Source organism: Phascolarctos cinereus, unplaced genomic scaffold, assembly GCF_003287225.1.
Source record: "Phascolarctos cinereus isolate Bilbo 61053 unplaced genomic scaffold, phaCin_HiC Scaffold_9;HRSCAF=440, whole genome shotgun sequence".
NCBI lineage: Eukaryota > Metazoa > Chordata > Mammalia > Diprotodontia > Phascolarctidae > Phascolarctos > Phascolarctos cinereus.
The window spans coordinates 214,399,480-214,426,768 of NW_027556402.1; the positions used below are offsets into that span (position 1 = coordinate 214,399,480).

The 27,289-nt window shown below is 42.0% G+C and overlaps 1 protein-coding gene and 1 non-coding gene across 2 annotated transcripts; both read right to left on the reverse strand.

The window, feature by feature from the left end:
* Positions 1-1,349: 1,349 nt before the first annotated feature.
* Positions 1,350-13,115, reverse strand: EIF4G2 (eukaryotic translation initiation factor 4 gamma 2). The gene is made up of 22 exons (XM_078148661.1): positions 12,996-13,115; positions 11,567-11,631; positions 11,029-11,094; positions 10,237-10,377; positions 9,562-9,664; positions 8,694-8,831; positions 8,521-8,587; positions 8,264-8,415; positions 7,867-7,977; positions 7,591-7,674; positions 7,397-7,495; positions 7,005-7,146; positions 6,763-6,923; positions 6,267-6,380; positions 5,610-5,735; positions 5,288-5,392; positions 4,979-5,194; positions 4,620-4,878; positions 3,786-3,990; positions 3,434-3,645; positions 3,181-3,302; positions 1,350-2,182 (listed from the first exon to the last, which is right to left on the reverse strand). Exons 8-22 carry the CDS (start codon positions 8,345-8,347, stop codon positions 2,117-2,119), a joined length of 2,106 nt encoding a protein of 701 aa, XP_078004787.1. The 5' UTR covers positions 8,348-8,415; positions 8,521-8,587; positions 8,694-8,831; positions 9,562-9,664; positions 10,237-10,377; positions 11,029-11,094; positions 11,567-11,631; positions 12,996-13,115; the 3' UTR covers positions 1,350-2,116.
* On the reverse strand, positions 6,069-6,217 carry LOC144455540 (small nucleolar RNA SNORD97). Its single transcript, XR_013484259.1, has one exon. It is a non-coding gene; the product is annotated as a small nucleolar RNA SNORD97 (small nucleolar RNA).
* Positions 13,116-27,289: the final 14,174 nt, after the last annotated feature.

A 27,289-nucleotide genomic window follows, 5' to 3' on the forward strand; every position in this document is an offset into this window, starting at 1 on the left:
TTTGAGAATTCCTGATCTGAAGGGTCTCCTGGGGGCAGGTGAGTTAGTTTGTGTGTTAAAACATGTTATACAGGTTACATATTCGCACTCTTTTCCCCACTCCCTCCAAACCGCCCCCCCCAAAAAACCCCAAAAAACCCTCCCTTGTAACAAAATTTACATCCATCTAACCCCAATCCCTCTAGCTGCCCAGAGAGTTTCCTTCACAACTAGAACTGGGTAGCAGTCATCCAGTTTAATTCTTGGTCTCATTATTGTCAACTCAACAGCTGGCTCAGCACAGCTCAGCAGAAAGTCATTCTTCATTGACTTTCACTTCGGGTCTTATCTGAGGTGCTAAGAGATAGGATTATTCCTTTCTTAGTTTCACATGCTTGATGATCCTTTCACCTCCATTGCCTTTTTAACCTCCTTAATAAAAGCCCAAGTGCTGGGGTAGGAAAACCAAGAAAAAGGAGTGAAGGATCAAGCTTGTTTGCTTTCCAAGAGCAACCAGCCTGCATTTTGAGTACAGGTTTTATTTCCACAATGCAAAGTTAACATCACCCATATGCAGGGGCTCTAGCAAACTTATTGGAGATTCACATTATTTTTGCTGCCCACATAAACTGTGGGCCCATGCAGCTTCATTTCACTCCAACCTCACTGGCCACAACTTTTCCTGTCAATCTTCTTCAGTTATCCTTCTATAGATGTCCTTCCACTCTTCCCATTATCTCAGGTCAAAATTAGAAAGGGGCACAAATGCAAATCTGTTAACTCTTAATCCAAGGCTGTCAGAATTAAATGGGTGATCACTTTGGCCAACACCTATGTGCAACTCATAAGGAGACCAGTGACAGTCTGAACCTCATTCAGTAACCAAATTACTTCACAAACACCACCACCACCAGCGTGCTTGCCCTGCAAACATCTGGGAGACAAGTCATATGATCACACTACTCATCAAACCTTCAATCCAGTGATACATCCCGTCACTCCATTCTCTGCCTGATGAAACGTATCACTACATTTAAAAGTCATTCAATCATGTTGCAACAGCAGCCTGTTATTGCTGGACAAACCCAAAGTTGGAAGTCATCAGCCTACTACCTTGAGTGCAGAAAAAGCTTTTAGAAAACCAAGATTTCCCAGGGATATCAATATACCTGCGAGTCAACAAAACTCCCGAAGCAGAAGAGTGGCCATTAGGAGAGTAGAACGATGAACTGGAAAGAATACTTGCTAGGACCCATGATCTGAAGATTCAAGAGCTTAGCCATTCTCTAAAATATCTGATCATCTCCAGGCATATTACAATTCTCCAGAGAAATTTAAGAGAAATTCAAAATATACACACACACATCCCCTCAAGTATCACAATGTTTATTGATAGATACAAGTATATAAAATCAGGGCATGAACATGACTTGATAAATTAAGTAGACTTAATTTCAATACTATAATAAGAGGGACCAATTCAAATTCTCACCATTTTTTGTTTCACACCCACAAAAACCACTTCTCCAAGGGCATTAACGATCTCTCAAAACTGATCAGTTTTGTGCAAGTAAACCATGTTTCTTTTAAAAAGACTTATGCACTTGCCCAGGCTCAAGGATATTAAAATCTAGCACATAAAGCCCATTACTAGAGGTAGAAATACAGGCAATATACTATTACGGCAACAACCATCGATTACAGTTAAGAATCCTCTGTAACAACCAAATGGATAATCAAATATTGCAACGACTCAAGTATTACACTGAGCAAAGTGCATCTCTACAGTATTCAGTGTTGCTATTCAGTTTCCTAACTTAAAACAGCCTATGATAACTGGCAGCCAAGAAGGTCCTTGCAACAGACTGCCTCCGCTTGAGAACTCAGGATGTAATTATTGCATGCTACTATAATACACTATCTAAACATTAAGGATACTCTAAGATATTTGATGGTAGACTATGATTAAGACGTTACACTACAAAAAACCTTAGGCAGAAGAACATCCTATTGACATGCTTCTGCTTTAGATATTGTGAAAACATGACAGCGGAATGAATGTTCGCAGTGGTTAGGTCAAACGCAGTTACATCCTAGCAACAGTATGTTTGCACAATTTTAAGGCTTTGGCTGGTCTTTAGTCAGCTTCTTCCTCTGATTCTTCTTCTTCAGCAGTTTCCAGCCAGGTGAGCCATTGGTTGACCTACGAAAATTAGATGAACAGCTTTTAGCATTCTGCACCAAAGAATCTTGCTTCTGTGGCATAGATCTCTATTAATACAAAATCCTATTTCACTTCTGCTGTTGAATGGGGTGAACTTTATTTTCCCAGAGCCATATTCATGAATACCAGACTACACCTTAGAAAGGGAACCTTAAGTTACCTATGCCAAAGTGCCATAACCAGGCCCAAATGGAATGGTCACCTTTGGCAAGAATGCCTAGGATTAGAAACCAGGTTCCTCTAAACCCTAGACCCTAATTTTAGAAATTAAGTCACCCCAAATGTAAACATATTAAAGAGACCTGTTGCTCAGCTTGTAAGAAGTTACTGTGATGCTCTAATCAGTCTGAGAAAAAATGATATTTTCTTTGGACCTGCTCAAGACTATATTAAAATCTAAGGTAGTATCTGTGGAGTACGGGAAAAAACATTAAGCTAGGTCTTTTAATTCCTTCATTTATACACAAGAGAATATTAAAACGCCAGTTTTAGTTCCCAAATCCTAAAAATTCTGTTTCCTATTATGTCCCTTGCTAGTAAATCAAATGAACAGGCTCAATGTGCTCAAATGTAAATTTAACATTTAGGGAGAATTTCTATACCTTTCCCAACCTGTAGGTGGCTTCAACTGAAAAGCTTTTTTCTAATGCAAATCAGTAGTAGCTAGGTGGACAATCTGCCAAATAATTCCTCTCATACTGTGGTTGGCAAAATTTCCAAACCCCATCTCTCTCTATGAGCCACTTTTTATTTTAAAATTATGGTGCCAAGGTCTTATTCTCAATGGATTTACTTTGTTGTATTATGCCTAACCCCTAATTATCTTAAAAGACATTGATGAATCTAGCACCAGTGATGTTCCACAGTTGTAGATAAATAGTATGACATTCAAGAACCATTTAATACAATACTTAGTTTTTAAAAGCTCATGTATGAATTTAGGCCAGACAACATTATCAGTTTAAGTGAAAATTTACCTGGAATAAAGCCTTGCCCTTCCCTGGAAACTCTTGGGTTATATCCTCTTTCCATGCCAGGAAAGCTTCCTCTTCAATTATTTCCATATCATAGAAATGAACAAAGAAGCGCAGTAACATGCCTACAAGGAAAATCAAAACCCACCATCAAGTAACATGTAAGAACTAAGCCACCCATATTTATGGTATTAAAACCCTAACCTCAAAAGCCAAAGGCTCACACAAGCCTCTATTAAGTGAAATACTGACTCACCTTTTGGAAAGTTGTTATTGTAGCAGTGCACCTGAAGAGCGTATAGGGCACTAACTTGTAGGTCGACGTGATCATGAAGGAACTTCTGCATTACTGGCTTGAAAGAGAGAAGCAGCTGTTTTTCCTGCTCCAACTGCTCTTTGGAAGGAGCAGAGGAAGAATCTGTTTCCTCATTGGGTGGGCTTACTTCACTAGAGATATACTGCAAGAAGCTGGACAAAAGAGAACAAGTCAGACCTGAAAGCTACTGTCTTTTTGGTGAAATTTTAGAGATTAGAAGCACTGTTACGACCAAATGCCTTCATCGTTTTTCTCAGCTTGAGTCTAAAGACCACAATTTATAACATCTTACCTAGTCATTAAAATGTTCACAAATCCCTTGTCTACATGAAGTTTGGGAGAAATGTTGTCTTTAATCCATTTATATATGGTTTGAGGGGATGGATCCAACTTTATTTGCTTCAACAGTTCCTTCTCCAATTTGAGAAGTGGGAACAAGAAACTAAGTCCCTTTCCCTCCAAAATCTCCAACATTCGATCCTTATTCTGATCAATTTCTGCAAGTGAAAAAGGTCAAATCCTACTAAGTAAAAAGTTAATTAATTTTGAAAATCAAGTAAGGTTTAACTAAATGAACACAAGCACTGCATCCCAGGGCAGTGACTTCATAACAAATACACTAAATACTGAATTCTTGATGTTTTGGTAACTGCAATTTGCATATATAGAAAAGATAAATAACTAACATACTTGGACCACCTTTATTTACAAAAAATTACTCATAAAGAGCTTGCTATTACCTTGATTGGAAGTTTGAATATTTCTGTGATTCCCATTGTCTAATACCATAGTGGGTGCTTATGTGGTTTGTTCAACAGGGCTAGGGGACTCTGTGATACAGGGCAACTTCCAGTTGAGGAAGCTTCCTCTACCAGTATAGCCTCTAGGCTCCTTCGCAATTGTCTTAGAAAACTGCCTAGAGATTTAAGACGGTGACTACTCAGGGTCAACATTCAGGTGTTAAAGGGAGAACCTGAACACAGGGCTTTCCAGCTTGAATCCAGCTCTCTACCTACTGTGCCACAACTGCCTCTTGGTGAGCTAAAGATAAAATGTAACGGCCTTCCAAGCATCCTCATAAAAAGAACCGACTACTCATACAAACACAAAACCAGCACCTTCTTACCTGGAAGCATTTTCTGCATATTGACTTTGCTTTGTTGGAAAAGTTCTGTTAACCATTCACGATCTTGTAACTTAGCTAATTGTTGAAGGCAAAGTAAGAAGAGAGGAAAGTGGGTGCCGCTTTCCAGTGGTTGAGCTAGCTCTGAAATGCTCACCAACTCTGAAATGATGGCCCGGGCTGCAAACTGTGCTAAATAGGATTTCACCAAAGGGATGTCTACCTCAAGTTTTGGGCACTGATCCAATACATTCTGGAAAGCCTGGAGGGAAAAAACCCCAAAAGCCCCATGAGCTTCAGTTCAACAGTTTTCAAGACTATTGGGCAGTTACGTTATTTCAACAGAAGCAATGCTCCCATACCTGCATAAAGTTGTCACTAGTGGCTATTCCTTCCTGTTTGAGTAAACTGATCAAAGCACTTGCTTTTTCTTTGTCTTCATCAGTCCTGTCTAGGGATTGGATGATTACTTTGCTTAACATCTCTGGGAGAAAGTGTTTGGGGGCCCTCATTTCCCGTACACCATTGACAGCATCATTTGCATTCCCACTATTCAGATACTCTGTCACCACAGCTTCCTGAAAGGGAAAAAACAGCCAATATATAAGCACCTTTCCTAGCTGTGCCATAAACTAAGGAAGATTTCCAGGACTATTTTAAGGATAACTTACAGTTAGTTTGAGTAGTTCTTCTTTTGATGGTGGCGGTTTTTTACTGATCTTGGCAGGCTTTTCTTGAATAAGTGGTGGATTAGTTTTGAGGCCAAGCTGAGGAGTCTAAAAATAGCAATGAAACACATTTAAAGATGATCTTTACATCATGTTGTACACATACATCTCACGTACATCTTCCGTTTAGTCCTATATGTTCAGTTGTCCTGACTTTATCACCAAAAGGAATGGCATTTGCTCTCTACAGAAGTATGGAAAAAAAGGGGGGGTGAGAAGAGAGGTCCTAATGTTATCATACAGGAACTCTTAAGATGTTCCTTACCTGTCCCAGAGGTGGTGTTTGAGTGCGTGGTGGTTGTGCACTTGGAGGAATCATAGTTATCTGGGGCTGAAGCTTTGGCACTTGATTTTTATTCATTAGAAAAGATTGAGCAGGCCTCAGACTAATCTGTAATGAAATACAAATTATTCTTACAACGCCATTAGACTTAAAGAACAATCACCTAGAAACCTTTATGTTTCACCTGTTCCCCCAAATCAGGCATAGTAGAATCTTAGTGAAGGCCTTTTACATAAGTGCTCTAAGTTTACTAGCAGGTAAACTTAAAAGGTGGGATTGACATTTATAATAAACCTATTAAGTATTCTTTTCTTAGGGTTACATTCCATCAGCTCAACTACGCCTAAGTTAAAAGAAAAGACAGCTTATTTACAGGGAACAATATAAACCATGTCTAATATTTTCCTTCCACTAATATGTAAGGAAATGAAAAAGGTAGCGTTGCCCTCATATCTCATAATCTTGTTCACAGGACGCTGGACATCCAAAGAAAGAAAAGGAGAAAAGAAAAGTATAGAAAAAAAAAAAGAGGTAAAGAATTCCAGCATTAAGTCCTCGTAATAACGCGTCTTTCTATAATCATTGGGCAATATATTTTGAATCCACAAACTATGGTTATGAATAACACAGGTAAAGTACCTCATCTGCATTAAGCTGTCCTTTCTTAGAAAACCGAGGTGGCATATCCTTCGACTGTCCTTGCAGCTGGGATAAGAGTCCCTGACTCTGGTTATGGTAGAGCTGGCTTAGCCCCTATTTCAGAAAGAAAGAAATAAAGTCTAGATATGAAGGAGTCCACAAATTATGGTAATAAAGAATCAGAACAGTCAAGTCATGAAGAAAGCCTAGCCGGATATGCCCAAAAAAAGTGAATGATGGAGGAGAATAAAAAAAATGTACCATCTAGCCTAACTGGTACTTAAGAATGAAGCCAATTGTTTCCAGGTCCACTAATTGGCACAATCTAAGTGAAAAGATTATGGCTTTATGAGTTGTAGAGATCTGGGCATTTTCCTAATTTTTATCAGAAATTAAGTTTTTAGATGTTTTTCATAGAGTAGATACAATTCAGTTCATTTTTAAAGGAAATTTGTATTCTAACTTCATGTGAAAATGCTTTAAAACGCTTTCTTACCTGGCTTTTCATAAACTTGCCTCCCATCTCTCCAAACTGGGATTGTGTAGGAGGCATGATATGACCCCCATGGCCATTGAAGAGTTGATTTGATCGATGACGTCCCATGGTGGGTGAAAATCTATCCTGGATAACTCCTGGACCAGTACCAATTCCGCTACCTAAAAAAGTATGATTAACAATAAGGATTATACATCTCTAAAAAAATTTCTACACATTAACTTTTCATTAATTTCAGTTACCTGGCATTTGTCCAAACATATCAGCAAGTCCTCCAAGTGGGTCCCTGTCGAGTTTCATCCTGGGTGGCATAAACGGTCCCTCCAGGAAAAAGTCACTTCTCATCCCTTGAGCCATAGGAGCAGGAATAAAAACTCCTAGATCCTTCAAAACAACAACAAGGTTTTGATCTGATTACAATTTATACAATTACTTAGAAGGCAAAACCATCGTTAAAAAGCCAGCACGACCAATCTATTCAGCCCTAATATAAAAATGAGAAAATGCAAAATGAAGTTCAATGCACTAAACTCACTGGCAACCTAAATCATCAAATCTCATACATTTATGGAGATGTTCAAGAATTAGCAAAGTCCCCACTATGTCTCAAGTATTACAAAAAATCATCCCTTACTTTTACTGCATCTTGACGGATTTGATTGATCGTCTTTGGTCCATTGTCAAGAAAAGCTTTGCGAGGAACCCAATTGTGTTCTCGCAACTCCACAGTATCCTTTAATTTAAAAAACAAAAAAACCAAGTTATTTTACATTTTATTTGGCAAAGAATCAAAATCAGCAATGGAGTTATTTATGGACACAGTCTTACCTGCAGCAGGAAACGAATCCTTGCTGGCAATTCCTTACTTAGCATTAAGGAACACATTCGGGCAAAATACTGATCCATTAAGGACTGAAATAGACAAAGATAGAATAATTGGGATACAATTTAAGATAAAATTGCACATGATATAAACATTTACTAATTCATACTAAAAATTATAATCAAAGTCTTTGTTTAAATATACTGGAATGGCCTATGCCCTCATAACTGATATGTTTGATATAGGAGATAAAAGAGAAGAATGATATAAAGACTAAATACCTTGGCTCTTTCATGGTCTAACCTAGGCCCCACTGTCCTCATTATCTGACAGAGGCACTCCAAATCCTCTCCCATATCTTTGAGTTGTACTCTCTTCTTCTTTTCCAAAAGCTGTAATGTACCAAGAATAAGAGAACTGATTAAATTCTTTTTAGCCACCATTAACATAATACCAGCTCAATATACTGTGAAAACTATCAGCTAAGGCATTCCAGCTTCCCAAAACAGCCACACTGGGCAGATGGCTTTAAAACATTAAAAGCTTATGGGTTACCTAAAAATGGTCTACACCTTACCTGACACCAAGTGGTATAAGGTACGAAAATGGTTCTCTGTTTTTAAGGCTACATCATTAATTTAAACTTTTAAAGGAAAAAACAAAACACTGAATACTTACTGTTTTGATGCACTTATGAAGGATAGATTCATGAATAAGATCAAGCTTGCCAAGCTCTCCAATGAATTTGATGTTTCCCAACATCTTGATCTTAGCAATGGCTCTCTGTTCCTCCTCCTCAGGAAGGAGGGGGTTGTCACGTTTGTCATAGACTAGAAAGTACCAAAGCCAAGTTTCAGTGCTCAAGCTTATTAACAAAAACCACCAGGGGGCTTAAGGGGACAGAGGTCAGGGAAAAGAAAAACGAAAAATCTTACTATCAACATTTCTGGTTCGGTTTTCAAATTCATCTTGAAGTTTGGAAATTAGGAGGCGTCTGAATGTCTATTGAAAAGAAGAGATACTAATGAAATATTCTAAAAGCAAATGAGTAGCAAATATAAATATGCAAACTATTTGGCAAGCAGAAAAGAAAGAAAAATGAACAAACCCTTACTGTGCTTTGCTTCTGTCCTGGTTGACCCTCAGCTGCTGGGCCATCAAAGTTTGGTGCATCTTCTGCCAGTCGCAGACATAGTTGAGCATACAATGAGCTATACTTTGGCTCTTCAAGGGCTTTGTCAACAATCTACAAATACAAGTTTGCTCCTTTAATAAACATTATTTGTTTGCTATTGGACTTAATATCTATTATACAGCTCAACAAGAAAATGGAGATTAAAAAGAAAAAAACACTCAAGAATTCTGCTAATCATTGTAGACTGTGTCCTCCTTCCATTTGTATTACTACAACTGTTTTTCAAAGAAATTATTTTCTATTTGACTGGAAAAAGAAACCAGGACCCTGGCTGCTATAGATGCCTCTTCATACACAATTGGATGCTGGGGAATGATGTTGATAGTTCTAATTAAGTACAGTACTTTTTGAACTTTAGGGACCCAAAGCAAAGTGTTCCTGGCTTAGGAGTCACCTCCTCTATGAAATCTTCCTTCCTGAATTCCTATAGTACTGTTTTCTTCCTCTTCAAATATTCCAGAACATTTCCTTCACTCTACCTTTACCCTGTGCACCCTATATTCATTCTTATTAATGTCTCTTTCCCTCCCTCTCATGCTCCCCCCCCCGCCCTCTTCTTCAATAATTTCAAAGTTACTTGAGTCAAGCATTTTGCAAGTCACACAATTTCAAAGAGTATTTAATATAGTTATCTTCAAGAATAGTTTTATCACCACAAATTAAAAATACGAATTGACTTAATTCAGGTGTTTTAAGAATTAAAAAATTCATTAAATTTAAGCTGTTAAATAATTAAAGGGAAGGGGGAAGAAAACAGTTTTTAACATTCATAGTTTCTTACCAGCAGTATGACCCCTTTTAAGATGAGTTTAGACTCTACACCCACATTGAGGAGCTCAAGGCATAGCTTGTCAAACTTTTCAGGAGTAAGCTTATTTAGTATGCTGGGGAAAGAACAAAACAGACATTAAATGTTTCTTCTTGGCACTAGTCCAAATACCAGAATACCTTCTGCACATTTTCCTTAGTTTATGTGATGAGCCTATAAGAAGTAGCTATATTCTCTTACCTAACAAATAATTTTCACGCACAACTCAACGGTCAAGACTGTTGGGTCTTACTTTATGTTTTAGGTCAAACAATGATGTTTTATAATTAAGCTTTGGGTGTACACATACTGAATCCCTACTGCCTGAAAAGTCCTAGAGATGTGGGGAGGCTTATGAACAAAAAGACAAACCTACTGGGAATTCAGAAAAAAGTTAACAAAGAGTATGTATTTCTAAATCCAGTGAATCTAATCTACCATTCGAGAAATATCTTACCACATCCCATGTTACCAAGTATTTACATGCTGGCTCATCAGCATAATGCACTGAACATTTTTAAAGCTAATGTGTGCACTATTACTCTTCATCTCCTTTGCTAATACATTACTAGTTGTCACTCTATCAACACAATTTATATGGTCTGCAAGCCATTTTTGTTGACAGTCTGATAAAAGTTCTTTCCTTACCCTCTTACTTTCCTGAAGATTGCGTCATGTCGTTCTTTTTCGTTTGCGGAGTTGTTTGCTGCGGAGTTGTCATCTCGTCTAGTGCTTCGTGCAGGGATCCATTTCTGAGCGTTTTGCCCTGGGGTTTTCCCCAGGAACTCGCTGATTAAGAGTGGAAAGGAGAAGAGTAAAAGCCAGGATTATGAATAACTTCTACAAATATCTAAATGTACTAAATTCACTAGCTCAAAATTGGGGGTGGGGTGGGGAGAAAGAGGGAGGAGAGATCAGTTGAACCCCCCCCACACATATACAGAGGTATATAGATAAATTAGAAATTTGTAAACACTACTCTAGGAGAGTTCTTAAGTGGCTTCTTGGAACTGTAAATCTCTTTGGGTCTCAGTCTCTTCTCTTTTCACAAACGAGGGCATCAAGAACAGAAGATTAACAGTCCTTAGATCTAAGGCTTTATGACTCTAAGTAAGAGAGCCAAATAAAAAGTAAAAAATAGCAAATACTATAGGAATTTTGAGGACTACTTTCCCAAGAAATACACAAGGTAGGAGAAGAAACAAGGAGCTAATAATGTAATGCACACTAATTAGTGAAGGACTCATGGCCTTCAGGCAAATTTTGCCCCAAACATTAGTACAGCATTATTTATTTTGGCGTTCCTAATATCTAAGACTAGATCAATTACAAGAAATGTGAGGAAGGATAGGAAGAACGTACAGACTGCACTAGAGAACAAAGGCCTCTAAGATGGAATGTTAATATTCCACAGCTTCAGAGACATGTAAATCGAGATACCTGTTGCCGGCAGTCTTGGGATAGTGCTGAGGCGCACCCCTACTTCCTCCTCCGCCCGAAGAAGCACTATTTTCAAAAAGACAAAGCTTTTAAGCCAAAATAACTTTACCTGACACGACCCCTCAGATCTTTATACATGAGTGTGCTATCTTTAGGAAAGAGATCTTAAGGGCCAATAATGCTATATCATTCTGGAAAAGTCTACACAAATTCTTTGATTACTCTGTATCCCTATTTAGCCAATTTGAAGTGAAAGACTGAACTCTGCCGCTTTTGAAGCTGGTTCAGCAGTGGTTTCTCCATCTAATTATACAGCCAACTAGTTAACCATTGAGCAAGGTGAAGAACAGGAAGGAGCTAAGTTGTACTGGTGTATTTAAAGGAGACCTAATGAAAACCTTTTAAAGACTTTCCAGCAAATAGGATTCCAGCATTAACCTGTTGGGTTCACCCCAGTATCTGTGGATCTTAAGCATTATGATTGGATATTTTGCCCCAGTTTTACTTTGTCAGTTAAAACTATTCACACATTACTTACCTGAAACGAGAAGCACCCCCTTCTGCAATCGCACTCTCCACTTTGGCGGCTTGACAACGAAGAGTCTTCAAAAGAATAATATTAATGGATGAGGGTGGGGAGGGGTGGGGGGAGGGGGGGAGAAGTGAAAACCTAAGAAAAAAATTTAAAAGGGGCGAAAATAATCAGGATTAGAGATAGTAGTACATACAGAAGAATCTCTCCCCCCCCCATTCCTAAAACGGTTATCAATCCAACTAAGATTCTTCCAGATGCCAGGGCGGTGGCTTCTCAGGTCTCTACTGCAATGCAGATCTCCTCGGACTAAAAACAAAAGTGTGTCCAAAACACCCCAGGGAGGGGGGGAGAAGAGGTGAAAAATGGCCAAATTGTTTTTTAACCCCCAAACCCCACCCGTCCGGATCTTGGGGCTGACCAGAACAGCCGTACAGATACCTTGGTTTCTCAAAGAGGCTGGAGCTTGACCAGCTGACCAATGTCCTTAAACCAGAGTTAAAAACAACCACCCACGGGAATTGTGCCCGCCTCACTCTAGGAGAGTGAGGCCCCCTCGGCCAGGACCGAGCAGGATCTATCGATTGGCCTCCCCCCCTCCCCACCCCGCTAGTCTAATTAATCACTGGAGGGAGGTGACGGAGCGGCCACCGGCCCGGCCCTTCAAACAAAAGACCAGGGAGTCCCTGGGGCCCAGCTTTTGTTTCCCTCCCTCGCTCCGGCCCAGGCCCAGGCAGCGCCCACGGCCCAGCCGCTCTTTGTTCTCGGGACAGGAAGGTCTCGGTCTAGGTCTCGGTCCCGGCCCCTCCCCGCCCCCTCCCCAAATCCCCGGCGGCGGGCTCGGGGCGCTCCGGGAGCCCGCACCTCCTCCCCGCCGGGCCGTCACCAAGGACTCCTCTGTGCTGCTCCGCCGCCTCGAGCTCGGCCTCTCCCCGCCCGCGCGCACGCGCCTTTCGAACGGCCGAGCCGGTAACCGGCCCCGGCTCGATCCGGCAGCCAGGCTCGGCCGCCTAGCCGCCGCTCGCTCGCCCGCTCGCCGGTCCCGCCCCGGGCCGCCGCCGCCGCCGCAATGCGAAACGGCCAAGCGAGGCCTCCGGCGCTCCTGCCACGGCCTGGCCTCGGGCCGCTCCCGCCGGTCGCTTCCCTCCCTTCCTCCTTCCTGCCTCCCTCCCCGCCCTCGGCCGGCGCCTCGGGCTAGCGGCCCCTCCGCTGCCCGTCCCAGCCCCGCCGGGCCCAGCCTCTTTCCCGGGGCCTTCCCGAGGAGGCTCGGCCACGCAGGGACCCCCGCGGCGGGCGGCCAGACCCAGCCCGGCCGCAGCCATGGCCGCCTCCGCCTGCCGCCGCCATTTTGTGCCGCTCGAGAAGGAGCCAGAGGACGGCGGCCATCTTAGAGCGCGCCGCTCCACGGCGGCCGCCGCGGCCCCGCTCATCTCACCTTCACCGAGGCCTCAGCAGCCGCCGCCGCAGCTGCCTCCTCAGGATCCGGTCGTCGGGGACGGGGGGAAGGGGGAGGGGAACGGAAAACAAAAAAGGGGGAGGGAAGGGGGAAGGAGCCGGGGACTAGGTGAAGGTCTCAGCTCAAGGGAGTCGCTGCTGCAGCCTCCACCCGGTACCCACCGCCACCTCCATAGAGCTCCAACTCGCTGCTGGCGCGGCGACTAGTCTGCAGCCGAACTTATCACTCCGGGGCAGCCGAACCCACCGGAGCCGCCCCGAACGGCCCGCCCGCCGCCCAATCAGCGACCGATCTGCTCTGCACCGCCAATCCGGGGCGGGCCCCGGGGCGGGGCCAAGGCACCAAGCTGGGTTGAGGCGCAGCACAGCCGCAGTGCGCCAAGCCTTATTCACTAAGCCTCTTAGGTCAAGTAAGTGGCGTAAGGGAGCTGGCGAGCTGGATCCGGGCGGAGGCGGCGGGGTGGGGGCAGGGGGGTTTGCGTAAATCTGGGGAAGCCGATGGAGGCGGCCTTCCTCCTGTCCTCCTCCAGCGCCTCATTGTTCCCGTGGCCCACCCGGATTACACAACCTCTCGCTTTTACGTGGGGCGGGAGGGGAGCCGACGGCGGCGGCGGCGGCGGCGGCGGCGACGGCGAAGGCTCCTTCCTCCGCTTGCCTCTCTTCACTCCTCCCTGGCGGAACCCGAGGAAGGGTCGCCCCCTCCCCATTGCTCCTGGTCGCCGGTCTGGAGGCGCAGCCGATCTCCAAGCGTCTCCAGGGCCCCGGGAACGCCAACCGCGGCTGGGGTGGCTGGGCTTGTGCAGCCCGGGGATGGGGGGGGGGCCTGTGCGTGCTGCGCTCCCCGGCTCGGTCGCGTGCTCGTGAACCCCAGCAAGGAGCAGGGAGAGGGAGCCTATTGTCCGTGGGTCGTGGGCGCGCGGAGGACCCCCGGGGTGGGGATGCTGCCCCTCCCCCACCCCCCCATCCCTGCAGAGGGCCAGGCTGGTCCAGCAGCACCGGCAACTGCCCCCCCCCCCCCCCCCGTGATGGAGAGGCCGGAGCATCCCCCTCACCATCCTTTTCAAAGGACCGACTGCTCTTGGTATGATGTGGCCAGAAGCAGGACCCGCACCTCTCCAAAAAAAGAAGGGACCCCACTCCCCCCCCCCACACGTCCCCGGTGACCTATCCAGAAATGGAAGGAATGAAAGGCCAGTGTTTGTTAAAGGCCCGGGCATGTCAAAACAGCTCTGGAGTGTTGAAAGCAGCCCAACCCCTCATTTAACCCAGCCTTCGAGGTTTCCCTAGGACCTGGGAAGCCGATAATAGAAAACGAAATCCAGGGGAGTGGTTCCACCTTAAGAGGTTTGAAGTCCGGTTTGAGCATCCTTAGATCTTTTGTCCAGACCGTAAATGGAGAGGGGAGCACTTGCTCTTGTCCACCCTCAAGCCTATTCCTGTGGAATTGATCTCATTTGAACCCTAACCTTAACAGCTGAAACCAAAGCAGTTCCCAGACTTGTGATTTCTAAAGGGGAAAACCTCACTTGTTTTCAGTAAAGAGGAAAATTTTGATTAAAATGCAAATTATTTCTCTTGTAATTTGTTAGTTTTCCTGCTTTGGGTTTACAGATAGGAGTCTAAACCTTGAATTGGGAAAATCTAGTTCTGTAATCCGAATGAATCAACTTAAGATGCATGAATTTAAGGTGACATCTCTAAATTGGAATCCTTGACCAAGGAACATTGGCTTAGCCTAGATCCCAAAACCTGGAAGTCCAGTTAAAAAGATTAAGGGGCTCACAAAATTCAGCATTTATTGTCAAACACAGCTGCAAAAATAATTTTGTAAACTTCCAAATCCTTTGTGTGCTAAAAATTCCAAAATGTGTTCATTGATTGATTCACTTAAACATTTCTAGTGCTTGCTGCCATTGGAGGTAACCGTTGTGGATAAAAGAACAAAAGAAATGCTTCCTGCTCTCTGGAAGTTTACATTCTACTGGGAGAACACCACATTTAAATAGATAAATACAATTAATGAGGCAGGAGAGAGCACTAATCAAAAAAGACTTACTTAGGAGTTGGGTTGACTTGGATCGACCGAAAAGCATTTATCACCTACTATATGTCAGGCACTGTGCTGGGTGCTGGGGATGTACGGAGAATGAAACAACCTTTGCTCAAGGATCTCATATTCTAACAGGGAAGAAAAGAAGGAAATAAGTATTAAGTCCTTGTGAGGTAGATGCTGTCATTAGGGGAAACTGAGGCAAACAGGTTCAGTGACTTTCGAAGGGTCAAGCAGCTAGCTTCTGAGGCTGGCTTTGAACTCAGGTTTTCTTCAATGCCTCACAGACAGGTGTATGCAGAATAAATATGAGAATAAAGGCAAAGTAGTTAAATACAAGGTAGTTTGGGAGGGAGGGCACCGGCTGTTGGGAAGATCAGGAAAGTTTGTGTAGAAGGCAGTGCTTGAGTTGGGAATTGAAGACCAGGTACCTGTGAAGTAGAAGGAATGCATTCCAGGCTTGGGAGACTAAGGAAGCCTAAAGCTGAGATCAGGAGACCGGAAATGGAGTGTTACATGGGCCCAAAGGTCAATTTAGCTGGAATGAAAAGTGTGAGGGAGGGAAGAAAGGAAGCCACATATTCTGAGAGGCAGATGTGAAGAGAGTGTCTTCCTTGGCATGGGCAACAGCTTGAGCAAAAGCATAGAGGAAGGGCTTGTGATGACCCAGTAAACCAGTCTTGGGAACCTTGTGTAGTTAGCTTTTACTGTCAAGCTAAGTTCCCCAAAAATCAAATTTCAATTTTTACCCCAAACTGCCAAGTATTGGAACTTTCATTCTATGTCAGATCTCTTTAGGACTGAAAAATGCTTGGATAGCTGAACTTATTAAACTAATAAATTTTGCTTAAACTTTGTTTTAGTTTCATCAATACAGTTGGTATAATAATGTTAAGTTGCAGATAATATTGAAGGGGTTTTGCATTCCAAAGGCTTAAAATAATATCAATGGGCTTATGACTCCTAAATCTACATTTCCTCCCCTGACCTCTTAGCTTGAAACAGTATTTTTCTACTTGCATTCAATATGTACAACCTATCTTCCCTCTGAAAAATAGCCCTTCTTCCATTTGTTTTCCATTTATCTCAGTGGTTCCTCCATTTTTCTAAGCTCCTGGACATAAAACTTCTTCTTAAACCACCAGTTCACCTCTTCCTTTCCAATCTCAGCAGATGAGTTGGCCACTCTCCCCCTCCCCCAACACTTTAAAGATATCTTTACAGAGAAAATGGCGGTCATCAGGCATGAATCCTAATATAAACTTCCATTTTATCCCTAATGCTGTCTTTTTGGTTTCCCTTTTAGTACCAGAAGTTTTTCCTCTTATTTTGTGCCCTGTAAATTGTACCTTAATTTGTACCTCTGAATATCATCCCTTTCTAATGTCTCCCACACCTCACTCCCTTTCCTCTCATATTTAATGTCTCTCCGTCCACAGTTTATTTCCATTTTGTCTCTAACATAGATGCTACCAATACAAGCTAGCTACAAGAGCTTATTTTATCTTCACAACAACCCTGGGAGAAGGGTGCTGTCTCCAGCAGACATCAATTAAGTGATTGTCATTGCTCAAACAGCTAGGAAATGTCTGAGGGAAACTCCAACTTAAGGTCTTTCTGACCCCAAGTGACTCTATCCAGTAGGTCATCTAGTTGCCGTGCTTTCACATTAAAAAAAAAATCCCCCAACAACCCTTGTGTTTTGTCTTTCTTTGTATCCCTAGTGCTTAGCACAATGTCCAGAATGTAGTAGGTGCTTAACAAGTGTCAGCTGACTGACTTGACTCACCAGGGACCTTACCTAGCTACCCATCTCCTTACTTTGGCACCAAGCCCCTTGTACATTTAAAGTAATAATTGGAGGTAAATTTACTTAGCCCTTGTGGCTTACCTAGTACTTTTCTAACAGTAGCTGGATGAAGTAGGAAGTAGTAGTATACATGTTTTCCACCTCTACTTGGCCCTTTTTTAGGGTAGAGTGGTGGGGATCATACCTGTGATTTCATGGGTGTTTTGCTCATATAGACTGGTGCCCCCCCCCAACTTTAGAGTTACCTGGATCATTGAGAGGCTAAGTAACTTGCTCATGGTAGTATGGCTGGAATGTATCAGAGGCAGCACTTGAACTCAGGTCTTCTTGACCCCAAGTCTATCAACCCCTCTACCCACATTTCCTTTCTGTCCCTTTTTTAGGCTCCTGTAATTTGGTTTCCTCACAACTAAGAATATTCTCTCATATTGCCAGTCCGGTCTCTTTTATCAAATCTCATGTCTTTTCTCCTATGTTAATCCTTCTTGACTTCTACAGTCTGGCATTTTGAGCTGTTTCCTTCTACTTAAAATTCCCTTGTCTCTTGGCTTGTGACCCTATCTTTTCCTGGTTCTTTCTTTGACTCTTCTCTCTCATTTCCTAGTTCTTCTGTGGGTCCATTGTTGGCCTTCTGCTGTTCTCTGCATTCACCCCATTGATAAATGCATCCATTTGTAGCTTCAACAGTCACTTCTGGGCTGATGGTGTTCTGACTTCTATCTCCAGTCCTAGGCTCTAAACTCATGCCTGTGAGACATCTACTGGATGTCCTTCAGATGCAACAAATCCTAAACAACTTATTTTTCTCCCCTCTCCCCCAAACAAGACCCTTAGTTTTAACAGTGGTCTGCCATTTCTCCTAGTTTCCTAGATTTAAAAATTTGGAGTCAAATGACTTTTAGTCTTATACTATTGTGTCACCAAGTACTGATGTTTTTGTTTCTTCATAATGCCCCTCATATTTGGCTGTTCTCCATTCCAATGCTTTTCCATTTGATGTCATGTTGCTGGCAGGGGCCTCTCACTACTTCTTGACATAGCTCATTGTTCTTGAAGCAGGGTAAGATGACTTTAAGATAGGTCACTCCATCTTGGCATCTCTCTGAATCAAGAGACCATCAGTTCCTCCTTCTGGTGGCCCAGAAAGATATGATGTCTCCATTGTCCTCTCCCTCTCCTCACCTTTTAGGTTTTATGGATGGGGCCCATCTGAAGCACAAAGTCGCAGTCTCCAGGGAGATAGAGCTTTTTAGCTTCTCTCCCCAGCCTCCCTTTACACTTATGTTGAGCTGAAATTACATCCTTGTAATTGTTTGTAGCACCAGGGACTTGGATGAGACAACCTCATTTCCCAGCCCTATATCCCACTTATAATTCTACCCTCTGGAGCCAAATGTCTTATCCCTTTTCTCCATGAAATATTGGAAGATAATTATACATCCTCCTTCGATCTTTTCTACTTCAGATTAAACATCCAGTTCCTTCCATTAATCCTTATATAGCATGCTTCTGATTCTCCTTTCTCTCCTGATTACCTCTTCCTACTTATCAGAGTGCTTCCGAGACCCAAACAAGCAGAGACAACAGCAATACTACCACCTTCCTCATTCCATGTTAGTCCAACCCAAGCTCACATTAACTTTTAGAGCTACTTCTCTATATTCTTGGCTCATCTTAAGCCAAGGGTCTCCTAAAATTACTAGATGACTCTGTAGCTGAGCTCTTGTAATTATTTTCACGTGAACTGCTGCTTAACAGGTCTCCCTCCCCAATCCCCTTATTCCCTCCTCCTTTAATCAATTTAGTTTTTTGAAACTTGGGTGTGTAACATTACATGTGCCCCTATTATGTTTCTTCATGAACTATATCTCGAGATCCTGAAGAAGAGGTAGATGTGATGGTTCAGCCACTGTCAATGATCTCTGAAAGAATGGAGAGGTATCACCAGATGGGAGAAGGGGAAATATTGTCCATGTTGAAAACAGCATAAAACAGTAGAATGGAGTCTGCAAACTAGTAAGATAGTGAGCTTAATGCTAGAACTAATGGCCAGTGAGGTCCCTTTAAGCTCTGGAACTGTGAAATTCTGCAGTCATATCCATTGGTCCAGCCTGTCAATAGCTTCTTGAATCCACTGTCTGTCATCTCGCCTATTAGCTGTCAGCTAACCTGTTAACTGTCACTCCCAGGTTCACGTCATTCATGAATTTGTCATCATCCCAGTCACTGATAAAAATATGGCATCGTCCACGGGGGAGGATAGAGGCTGCTAGCAAATTACCAGTGATACTCCTCTAGATTGGCCTCATCCTATAAATCAATAATCTTTGCATCAGTTGTTCACCAGTTGCCCAGTTGTGAATCTACCTAACTGTACTTGGCTTGCATTTCCATTTTGTCCTCAAGAGTGTCAGGAGAGACTTTGTCAAACGCTTTGCTGAAATTCAGGTATCCTAGTGTTTCCCTGCTCTACTTGCATAGTAACCCTGTCAAAGAATGACATAGAATTACCTTGGTATGACTTTAATCTTGTTAAAGCAAGTATTTCATCGTGTCATTTAAGTGCCAAACCTACCATGACTCTCCATTTCTTTTGAGTTCAAGAGAGGTAGTGCTTTGAAATGGCTTTGTAGTTAGAGGTACTAGATTCAATTTCTGGCTCTGCCACTTATACATCACTTGTATAACCCTGGGCAAGCCAATTAACCTCTTTGGGCCCCATTTTCCTTGTCTGTAAGCAAGTTTGCATGAGAAGAACTCTAGGATCCTTTTTAACTCTTTTGCTTAATCTTAATCTTTAAGGCGCTACATCATCTGTCTACACCTTAACTAATCACTTCATAATACACTGCTCTCTGGCATCAATCTCTCGCTCAAGGTGGTGTTGCCATGTGTGAGGGGTTCATCCCTTCCCTCTTTTGCTCATGTTGCCGGAAACTAACCAAATTCTACCTTTTCATTACATCTCAGCTAAAGACCTTCTCTTTGAAGCATCTCAATTAGCGATTATTTCTTCCTTCTCTATATTCCTGTTGTACCTAAAAATATAAAGGTGGGATTAAGTTTTAGTTTTTTAGTTGATAAACATTCATTAAAGAGTGCTGGGCAACTGTGCTAAGTCCTGGGGGTACAAAAGAAAGGCAGAAGATAGTCCTTGCTCTCTGGGGGCTCACAGACTAATGAGGGAGACAGGAAACAAAGAACTATGCACACACAAGCTAATGATATGAAGGGCCGGGTAGAAAAGGGTAAGAGCAGGGCTGGGGATCCTGCTGCCTCGAGGCCACATGTCACCCTCCAGGTCCTCAAGTGTGGTCCTTCGACTGAATCCAAACTTCACAGAAGAAATCACCTTAATAAAAGGATTTATTCGGTAAAACGTGGACTCAGTCAAAAAGCCGCACCCAAGGACCTCTGGTTTAGAGGCACCGAGCCTTGACGGAAGCTGATGTGACAGAAAGGCAAAGATGAGGAAGAGGTGCATTGTAGGTGTGGCATGTTCCTCGCCCCCTACTCTAGATGTATACCTGGACAAGCCCTTTACGGTTATATAGGCACTGGGGATAGTTTGCTCCAGTGCAGATGTGGATGACGGCAGGCTGAGTTCATTTTGTCTGGAATATAGTTTGGTGTAGATTAATGTGAACTAATGCTGGAATGGTAGGTTGGACACAAACTCTGCAGTGCCGTAAATGCCAGGCTGGGGATTTTGTCTGTTATCCTGGATCAGTCTATTAAAATTATTTGTTATTATGATATTAAACATTTGTGAAGCACTTACAATGTGCCAGGCACTAGGGATACAAAGACAAAAAAGCAAATAGCCCCTACCTTCAAGGAGATTTTCGTCCGGGGAAACAACATGTACACATATAAGCAGATGCGCGATGCCTACAAAACACAAGATCATTTCAGAGGTAGGGGAGGCACCCCTGGGGTAGGAGTGGGCATCAGTCAGTGGAAGTTTCCAAGCTAGGGAATGATATGATCAGACCTATGCTTTAGGAAGATTATTTGGGCAGCTATGTGAGGGTTTGTTGGAGAAGGAAGTGGGGAGACCAATTAGGAGACCTGACAATAGTCCAAGGGAATGGTGATTAGAGTGGGAAGCTAGGCTTGGGGCCTCTGGAGAAGACAGGGCAGACCAAAAATGTTGCAGAGGTAGAATTAAAAGGAATTGGCAAATAATTTGAACTTGGAAGGGTAGAGATAGGGAAGAGTCTATTTGGTATGACTGAGGTAATGAGCCTAGGTGATGGGGAGGATGCAGTATTCTCAGAAGAAATGAAAAAAAAAATAGAGCAGGAAAAGTTTGATGGTAAAGACAATGAGTTCTGTTTTAGATATGTTGATTTTGAGATGCCGTTGGAACATTTAAGTGGAGATATTCAACAGGTAAATTGGAGATGCAGGGCTGAAGTGAAGGAGAGAAATTGGCCCTGGATAGATGACAGTCCTCTGTGTAGAAATGATAATGGAGCCCTTGGGGGCAGATGAAATCACCAAGGAGAGGGTATAGAGAGAGAAGAGAGGAGGGCCCAGGACAAAGCCTTGTAGAATACCTGTAGGAGCATGATATGAATTATGAACCAGCAAAAGATACTAGAAAGGAGTGGTTAGACATTTAGGAGGAGAACGGGGAAAATAGTGGGAGCCAAGCCAGGAGATTGTGTCTAGGAGGTGGGGCTTGTCATCTGTGAGAAGGTACAGAGAAGTCAAGGAGGATGAAGCCTGAGAAGAGACCATGGGATTTAAGCGTTTATCAGATCATTGGTAACTTGGAGAGAGCAGTTCCAGCCCAGTGGTGGGGTTCTGTTGGTAAATGTTTAACAAATAGCTCCTGATGAGTTTTATGTTTAATTTTCATCATTAACATTTTCTCCATCACTTTCTTAAGTCTAGACAATCAACAGAATAATAAATGAAGCCCTCATTGGCTGAATTCTGGAGTGTAAATGCTCATACTGAAAATTTAACAATAGGCTCTTTCAAACCTGTAGGAGCTGGTTCCAGCACTCTTGAGTAAATGGAAACCATGAGAGATTGAGTAGTGAGTGGATGGTGAGCTAGGGAGTCAGAAGGTAGCTAATTATTTAGGGGAGTGTGACAGGGAAAAGGAGAAAAGATGGAGGATGATAATTTGGGGGGATAACAGAGACAAGTGAAAGTGGTTTATTTTTTAAAGAATATTGGGGAAACAGACCATGTTTATGGGCAGCACAGTAGATAGGAAGAGATTGAAGATTAGAGAAGTAGGGACTGATTGGTTGGGACAAGCTCCTTGAAGAAATAGGAAGAGAGGCATTAAGGATATGGGTAGAGGGGTCAGGCTTAGCAAGAAGAAGTGACCAAGAAAAAGAAGGAAGAGAGAATAGGGGATGATGTAGAAGAGTTTTGTATGAAGTAGGGAAAAGGCAGCCTTCTCCTCATCTCAGCCAAACAGAAAGTGGAACTGGGAAGGTGATTTTGAGGAGGGAGAGAAGGTTTGGGACAATTGCTTCAGGAAGCTGCCAGTTAGGGAAAAATAAAAGGGTTACCTTTTGGCAGGGAAGGTCCAGTTATCTAATCTCTGTTAGATAACATACATTTTAACAGGCTCAGAAAGGCGCAGTTTTGTGACTTCGTGCAGCCCATCTGAAGTTGATGTGATCCAGAGTTGAGGATTGAGAAGATGTAAACAACGGCAGAAGAACAATGAGGCAAGAGATTGGAGGGCAGAAGACAATGAATCTTGGACCAGTTAGTTATAGGGTTGAGGCTATGAAGAGAGAAAAGTGAGGCCAGAGCAAGGCTGATGGACCAAGAGGACAGGGAGGGATAGGTCCATAGAAGTCAAGATGAGGATCAATCAGTCAATCAATGAACATTTCTTTTTTTTCCTCCTCTTCTTTTTTATTTAGTATTTTATTTTCTCCCAGTTACATGTAAAACCAGTTTTTACCATTCACATTTAAAACTTTGAGTTCCAAATTCTCTCCCTTCTTCCCTCCCCACTCCCCTCATTAAGAAGGCAAGCAATTTGATATAGGTTGTACATGTGTAGTCATGCAAAATATAGCCATAATAATCATGTTGTAAAAGAAAACATAGACCAAAAAAACTCAAGAAAAATAAAGTTTTTAAAAAGTATATTTCAATCTGTGTTCAGACACCATCAGTTCTTTCTCTGGAGATGGATAGCATTTTTCATCATAAGTCCTTCAGAGTTGTCTTGGATCTCAATGAACATTTCTTTAAGTACCTCCTATGTGCCAAGGCCTTGGGGATACAGATGGAAGGAATGAAACAATTACTACTCTCAAGGAGCTTAGACTGAGGAAAAGAGGGAAGGACAGGAGGTTAGGAGTACACAGAATTTCAGAACGGTGAGACAGATTGGGTTGATGAGGTCTAAGGGGTAAATAGCTTGGTAGGTAACTGAAGTAGAGTAGAAATGTTGGTCTTGATAGGCAAGAGTTTTGAAAAGGATTAGGTAAAATGAATTCAAAGGAGCAGCTGAGATAAGGGATGTCAAATTTTTTGCAAATGTAAAAGTGGTACTTAATGCTAGGTATTATTATTAAAAGAATTGACAATAGCAAAGATGGGGAGCCCCTGTAAGGAGGAATTGTTGTGAGAGGGCTACCCTCCCAGATGGAGGATGGCTGCTCCTTCCTTCTTGCCCTCTGACATAAAAGCAGCAAAAATTCTGTTGATTCCTCCTGACTCAGTATGTCAGAGGGCAGGGGAGGAGAAGGTGGCCAAGGTGGAGATGTCTTCCACAGTAATTCAAGTTTCCAGGAGTGCCAGAAGATGGGAATGAAGGGGAATTTGTTAATACTTACAGGTCAGGCCAAAATCAGAAGAAAAGCAGAAAACTGGGGAAAAATTTTTATAAATAGTTCCTCAGATAAAGGTCTCATATCTCAAATATATAAAGAACTTTGTCAAATCTATAAGAATGTAAGTCATTCCCCAGTTGATAGTCAAAGGATATGAACAGGAAGTTTTCCAATGAAGAAATCAAAGCAATTTATAGTCATATGAAAAAATGCTCTAAATCATTATTTATTAAAGAAATGCAAATTAAAACAACCTTGATATATCATTTTACATTTATCAGGTTGGCTAAAAGGATAGAAGGGGAAAGTGACAAATGTTGGAGGGGATGTGGAAAAATTGGGATCTTATTTCATTGTTGGTGGATCTGTGAACTGATGCAACCATTTTGAAGAGAGATTTGGAATTATGCCCCAAGAATTATTAAACTGCCTATACCCTTTGACCTAGCCACTATTAGGTCTGTTTCCCAAGATAATTGAAGGAAAATGGAAACTACATGTTCTAAAATATTTATAGCAGTTGTCTTTGTAGTGGCAAAGAACTGGAAATTGTGGGGTGCCTGTCAATTAGGGAATGACTAAACAAATAAGAAATGATGAGCTCAATGATTTTAGAAAATCATGGAGAGAGCTCCATGAAATTATGAAGAGCAAAATGAACAGAACCAAGAGAACATTGTATACAGTAATACAAGTATTGTCTTAAGAACAACATTGAGCAACTGAGTCATTCCGACTATTATAATAGCCAAATTAACCTCAAAGATTCTGTGATGAAAAATGCTGTTTGAATCCAGAAAGGAATATTGCTGTGGCGTAGGAAATGATGAACTGGTTGATTTAGAAAAATATGTAAAGACGTGGATTTATGAAGGAAGATGCTATCTACCTTTAGAGAAACAGATGATAGAAATAAGCATAGTATGGTCTTACATATATGTGTATGAGTGTATGTGTGTGTGTGTGTCTTTACACATACATATATATACATATACATATGTGTATATGTATGTGTCTCCACACTTATTTGTAACCTTTTTTAGAGTGGGTGGGAGGAGGGAGGGGAAAAAATAAAGTAAATAGTGCAGGGCAGAGAACAAAGGAAAACCAATAAGGAAGCAAAGAAGAGGTAGGCAGCTTTGAAAACAATGTGTAGTATTTATCATATAGGTTTTCTTGAAATGGAAATTTATTGTTTACATTAAATCTTCTCTTATGGTTTACTGTGTGCGTGGCAATGTTTTTTTTTTCCCTTTTCTCATTCTGTATTTAAGTGTAAAATTTTTAAAAATTACCAAAAATATAATTGGTAAATACCAAAATAAAAAAAAAATACCATAAAACATAAAAAAAAATAATTATAGGTTGGAGGTGGTGGGATAAAGCTGGCCCATGTGATGTAGCATTCAGAACTCCAGACCTTAGGACCACCATCAAGAAGGGCCTCACTAGGCATGGGAGGAGAGTTTGGCATATGAACACACTGTAGTTCATTATTGTAGGACAGTCCTCCCTAGTATGACCTGAGTTATCCCATCATTTCAGGGGAAGCCTCAAAGACAGAAATACCCGGGTTCAAGTCCCACTTCTGACATGCATTTGCTCTGTGACTCTGGGCTAGTCACTTAAACCTTTCAATGCCCTAGGCCACATATACATCCACACACATTTATATAAGACTGTGCTATGCTTATTTCTATCATCTGTTTCTCTAAAGGTAGATAGCATCTTCCTTCATAAGTTACCGAGAAGGTACCTATGTGCATTAGTAGAGGTAGTTTTCTCATCTAGGAATTCCCTATACCAGTGAAATCTTAAATTCAACCCCTATACTCTATATCTTGTTAATAATAAGACAGGAATTCTAGAGGGCACAGTGGTGTGTGGAAGAGGATGGGACCTGGGAAGGGATACAGTTATGCTGAATGGGCTCGAGAATGTGGTGAGAGGAAGCCAAACAAAGGGGATTTTGCTTTGGCACAGACAATGCCTGTATTGGGGGAAAAGGAGGACGGGGTTTGCTATCTGTAGCATGGGGGATGTACCAGCCGATTGTGTACCCCAGCAATTAGAGGCAGGTGACAAGCAACTGTAGCCAGGAAGGTTGTTGGATAAAGGAGGTCTGTGGGTAGTGTCAGAGGGTCCTCCACTCTCAGGAGTGGTGACCAATGAAATAATTAAAATCACTACATGAGATATTAGTCTGTCCTCTTAGAGATTAGCTTTTCAAGCTGTAGCAAATACCTAAAGTCCCTTGCATAAAATGGAGAAACCATAAATGCCTATTACTTATAATGAGATATACCTTTATTATTATTTTTAAGCCAGGTGTAAGATTCTTCTCTGTTGGTAAACCAAATCTAAATTATGGAACTTTGACTCTAAAGGTCCAATTTCTCTTCAGATGATAATTGCAATCTATAAATAATAGATGATATTCTTAGCATCACAACCAAGAAGCATGTATGTTAGGTGCTAAAAATTATAACTAATAATAATTGCACTCTAAAGTGTTTTGAGGAAGGATGGTATTATGGATAGAGCGCTGAACTCAGAATGCAAGTGACTTAACCCCTTCATGCCTGAGGTAACTCCCTAGAATTTATCTGCTAAGTCATGGATAGATCACATAGGCCTTTAGCAATTGCAGTTCCCATTCTGGAAGTCCTCAACGCTGGAATCACACGTCCTTCACATATATGGGTATTATATAGGGCTTTGTGGTCACAAAGTGCTTGACAGAGATTGCTTCATTTGGAGCCATTGGGGGGAGGGGCGGCAGACCAAGCGTGAGTATCCTGATTTTCCAGATGAAGAAAGTAAGTAAGTCTCTGAGAGATGAGATAATTTGCTTAAGGCCACACAGTTACTAAGTGAACCCAGCTCTTTTGATTCTAAGGGTAGTGTTCTGACAAAAAGACCAGTCCCTTTTAATATCACCCAAATGACAACAGTAACAAAAAAACCCAAGCTACTGTCTTATTTCTTATCCATTTTCAAAATAACCTGTAAAGTGCATTGCTCTTTTGGGATGAACGTAGTAAAGCAGTATTCCTTCTAAGTTCTACACTGTGGACAGTGCTGATTTTTGTCAGAGTAGCATGCTTGAATTGTACATAAGCCTGTCTAATGGCCTCCTTTGGGAATGGTAGGCAGTAAGATTTTTAATAGAGAGTGCTTGGAGACAAGGCTGCTTGTTATCTCCCAGGTTTTCTGCTATTTTTTGTTTTGTTTGTTGTAAAACTTATTGCAGTTAACTCAATTTCTCTTCAACCGGAAAGAAACCAAAACCAAACCAAACCAAAAACTTGTCAGCCCTTCTATATAGTGTTTATTTTGGGTACTGAGTGTCAGTTTCCAAGGCGTTTTGTTGTTGGTTTTTTTTTTTGCTGTCATTTCCATTTGCCAGTGAAAACCCATTACTTTTAAGAATGTTTTTCTTCTTTTTCCATCATTGTCTGTATGTGTTCCGTGAATAGGCCTTCACCATGATAGGTTCCTGTTGATAACCCATAAGAATCCTTTGTGTACAAAATGGGGCTAGTAGGGCATGAGATATTTTCCAAGCAGATCTACGGGAAGCAGTGAAGAGG

What these genes read in the sequence shown, in the direction of transcription:
- EIF4G2 (XM_078148661.1), bottom strand. Translation starts at nt 8,347, where the DNA reads ATGTTGGGAAACATCAAATTCATTGGAGAGCTTGGCAAGCTTGATCTT. An exon ending in TAGACCATGAAAGAGCCAAG is followed by an intron (nt 7,675 to 7,866) that starts GTATTTAGTCTT and finishes TGTCTATTTCAG; the next exon opens with TCCTTAATGGATCAGTATTT. An exon ending in CAATAACAACTTTCCAAAAG is followed by an intron (nt 3,303 to 3,433) that starts GTGAGTCAGTAT and finishes TTTTCCTTGTAG; the next exon opens with GCATGTTACTGCGCTTCTTT.